Source organism: Hyperolius riggenbachi, chromosome 3, assembly GCF_040937935.1.
Source record: "Hyperolius riggenbachi isolate aHypRig1 chromosome 3, aHypRig1.pri, whole genome shotgun sequence".
NCBI lineage: Eukaryota > Metazoa > Chordata > Amphibia > Anura > Hyperoliidae > Hyperolius > Hyperolius riggenbachi.
Window position 1 is genome coordinate 70446256 of NC_090648.1, and position 4022 is coordinate 70450277.

General features: G+C 43.5%; 1 protein-coding gene across 1 annotated transcript; it reads left to right on the plus strand.

Annotated features, from left to right (window-relative positions):
• Positions 1–1090: 1090 nt before the first annotated feature.
• LOC137561000 (beta-1,3-galactosyltransferase 2-like) lies at positions 1091–3737 on the plus strand. The gene is made up of 2 exons (XM_068272200.1): positions 1091–1136; positions 2530–3737. The coding sequence occupies exon 2, from the start codon at positions 2572–2574 to the stop codon at positions 3580–3582; it is 1011 nt and encodes a 336-aa protein (XP_068128301.1). The 5' UTR covers positions 1091–1136; positions 2530–2571; the 3' UTR covers positions 3583–3737.
• The last annotated feature ends 285 nt before the right edge of the window (positions 3738–4022 follow it).

A 4022-nucleotide genomic window follows, 5' to 3' on the forward strand; every position in this document is an offset into this window, starting at 1 on the left:
GTATAGATTAGATAGGTAGGTTCCCCCAGTATAGATTAGATTGGTAGGTTCCCCCTAGCGTAGATTAGATAGGTAGGTTCCCCCAGTATAGATTAGATAGGTAGGTTCCCCCAGCGTAGATTAGATAGGTAGGTTCCCCCAGTATAGATTAGATAGGTAGGTTCCCCCAGTATAGATTAGATAGGTAGGTTCCCTCAGTATAGATTAGATAGGTAGGTCCCCCCAGTATAGATTATATAGGTAGGTTACCCCAGCGTAAATTAGATAGGTAGGTTCCCCCAGTATAGATTAGATAGGTAGGTTCCCCAGTATAGATTAGATAGGTAGGTTCCCTCAGTATAGATTAGATAGATAGGCTCCCCCAGTATAGATTAGATAGGTAGGTTACCCCAGTATAGATTAGATAGGTAGGTTCCCCAGTATAGATTAGATAGATAGGTTCCCTCAGTATAGATTAGATAGGTAGGTTCCCCCAGTATAGATTAGATAGGTAGGTTACCCCAGCGTAGATTAGATAGGTAGGTTCCCCCAGTATAGATTAGATAGGTAGGTCCCCCCAGTATAGATTAGATAGGTAGGTTCCCCCAGTATAGATTAGATAGGTAGGTTCCCCCAGTATAGATTAGATAGGTAGGTTCCCCAGTATAGATTAGATAGGTAGGTTCCCTCAGTATAGATTAGATAGGTAGGTTCCCTCAGTATAGGTTAGATAGGTAGGTTCCCTCAGTATAGATTAGATAGGTAGGTTCCTTCAGTATAGGTTAGATAGGTAGGTTCCCCCAGGATAGATTAGATAGGTAGGTTCCCCCAGTATAGATTAGATAGGTAGGTTCCCCCAGTATAGATTAGATAGGTAGGTTCCCCCAGCGTAGATTAGATAGGCAGCTTCCCCTAGTGTAGGAGGGAGTACTGGGTGGAGCGGCGGGGGGAACGGGCATTTAAAAACTCACCTGTCTTCAGATCGCCATAGGCACAGCTTCCATGTGCTTCCGATTTCCTCCCCACGGTGTCCCTCGCATTGCTAACGGCGCCTCCTGTGATGTCATCACAGAGGGGTGCTGTAACCAAGACGACGGACGCCGCGGGGAAGAAGTCGGAAGCACATGGAAGCTGTGCCTGTGGCGATCTGAAGACAGGTGAGTTTTTAACTGCCCGCTCCCCCCCACCGCTCCACCCAGTACCCCCTCCTGCCAGTCAATAGATCCGGGGCACCATTACAACAGGTTCCCGGCCGGTGCCCCGGATCAAAGGCCCTAGCGACGTGCCTGCGGGCCAGGTTTTTTCAGACAAGTGTGCTACTGAATGTCAGCTGCTGACTGGGTGCAATATTCACATGTCATTATGTGTAGACTTCAGAGGGAATGCAAATGCTTACCCCTTTGCTTTGGTGATGAAGGGTCTGCCCTCTCTCCAAATGAACTACACAAAATGAATGCCATACAGAAAATGGAGGCTCCCACAGATAAGAGTTTAACAAAAATGGCTGCTATATCATATACAACATCATAAGGACGGTTTCAGTGTCAGAAAGGTATAATCAGAGTAAGGAAATAGTTAGTTCAGGATTACTTCTATTCAATGCATGCATACAGGTGTTCACTACAGGCCTAGCACTACATGAAGAAGGGCCTCTATTGGGCCCCTCTGGTCTGGGAGCCTCTGTTTGGTCGCTACCTCTGCATCCCCCATTGCGACGTCACTGCTGACAGTAACTCACAGTAAGGTTCCACAGGTGATGCTGTGGGGAGGGTGGGGACAGTGACAATCAATCAGCTATGCACAGTGACAGGGGAATGAACGGTGACACAGCCAGCCACAAACTGCACTATATACGGGCGTTGTGTTGCTACAACATGGTGCATTGTAACATCACAACGCAACAACATAATATCAGTACAGCAAGGTCAATATCAGTATACAAAATAACTTTTTTTTTGGTCAGGATGAGTACTCAAAAGGACTATTACGGGGTCCCTAGCTGGTGCACTACAAGTAGCAGTGCACCTAGGAAGCAGCTACACAGCACAATAACACAATACTGCCTATTGAAAACTGTCCCTGTATCTTCAGTAGCAGCTTCCCTCCCTACACTGACTACATTCAGAGGGAGAATGGCTGCCGGGATTGTGTCTTTTATAGGGGGGGATCGGCCCGGGTGGTGATCCAGTCTGACTGGCTGCCCTGTCCTATGTAAGTTCAGGGTAAAGGGTCAAAAAATGGCTACATGGTATGGGGCAATCACGAACGGCCTGAATAGTTAACGTTAGATGCAAAAGGGTGAACAGTGAACGTTTCCCAGAAAGTGTTCGCATGGCGAATGGTTTTGCCATCATTATGAAGACATTTTAAAAAAATGTGATACTTACCTAAGTAAAGGAATTTTTTCCCGGAATAATGCCTAGAATAATGTCTAAATTATTTTAATAAAGAGAGAAATATAGAATATAAATCAGGGAAACATGATAACATGGCTGTTTATGATCAGTTTTCATCCTTTCCACGCATAATTCTATAATTGTTTTTCAACAGATACCTCGGTGGATTCCAGATTCCAGAAAACAGGAAGACATCATGGTGAATTGCAAATTTACCATCCTTGCACTCATTCTCCTTTTTTACCTTGGAGTCTTATACCACTTTCAGAATCAACAATCATCTCTGCCACAAACACATTTTATTACCAAATTACCAATAAAAGAAATCCAACAACCTGTGAACAATCATACGTATGCAACCTTCCACCATCCTCATGCCCCACCTTACCCATATCCGTATGAGTTCCTCATCAACCAGCCAGATAAATGCAAAGACAGAACTCCTTTCCTGGTCATACTTATAAGTGGTAGACTCAATGAACTGGAGGCTAGACACGCCATACGGGCAACCTGGGGCAATGAAAGTAACTATGATGTTAACGTGCTGAGGATATTTTTGCTGGGGTTTTCAGGTTCTGTCTCTGACAGGACTCAAATGATGCTGGAAGAGGAAAGTAAAGCCTTTGGAGATATAATTCAACAAGACTTCATAGACACCTACCGAAATCTGACCCTAAAGTCCTTAATGGGCATAGAGTGGGTGACTAAGTTCTGCCCTAAAACCAGTTATGCAATAAAAACTGACAACGATATTTTCCTTAATGTTGACTATCTGGTTCACAAGCTTCTTCAACCAGAGGTTCCAGTCCGTCAAAACTATATTACGGGATTAATAGTATACGGGTCAAGACCAGAAAGGAACAATCGCTATAGACACTATGTCCCTAAGGAAGTCTACCCCAATGACACTTACCCACCCTACTTTGCTGGGCCTGGATATGTCTTCTCAGCTGACATGGCCCAAAAAATCTATGATGTAGCACAAAAGATTCCAGTCATCCCTATAGAGGATGCTTTTAATGGGATTTGTATGCATGAGCTTCATATTTCACCCACAATAAGTCCTCGAGGTATATTCAATGGTCATCGCATACAATATAACCGATGTCAATTTCAGAAGATTATCACAGCCCACAATTATTCGAGTAATCTGTTGCGGAGTATATGGCAAGATTTTTGGCCTTTGAATTCCACAGGCTGCAAGTGAAATACATCTATAGTATAGACATCTATTGTATTTTATGAGACACACATGCATGAATATACTTTGCTAAACTTGGAATTATCCATATAAAGTAATCAGATTGGAATGGACTTTTTTGTATTTGTATTTTGATACAAGTGAGCTGTTGTCTGGCATTAGTGGTGGGATTGATGTAGAAAGTAACAAAATTAGCTCTAGGTAATACCGTTAAAGTGTTAAAAGGAACCCGAGGTGTGACACCTAAATGGAATCTGCCATATTTATTTGAATTTCCTTTTAACCACTTGAGGACCACAGTCTTTTCGCCCCTTAAGGACCAGAGCCTTTTTCTCCATTCAGACCACTGCAGCTTTCGCGGTTTATTGCTCGCTCATGCAACCTACCACCTAAATGAATTTTACCTCCTTTTCTTGTCACTAATACAGCTTTCTTTTGGTGCTATT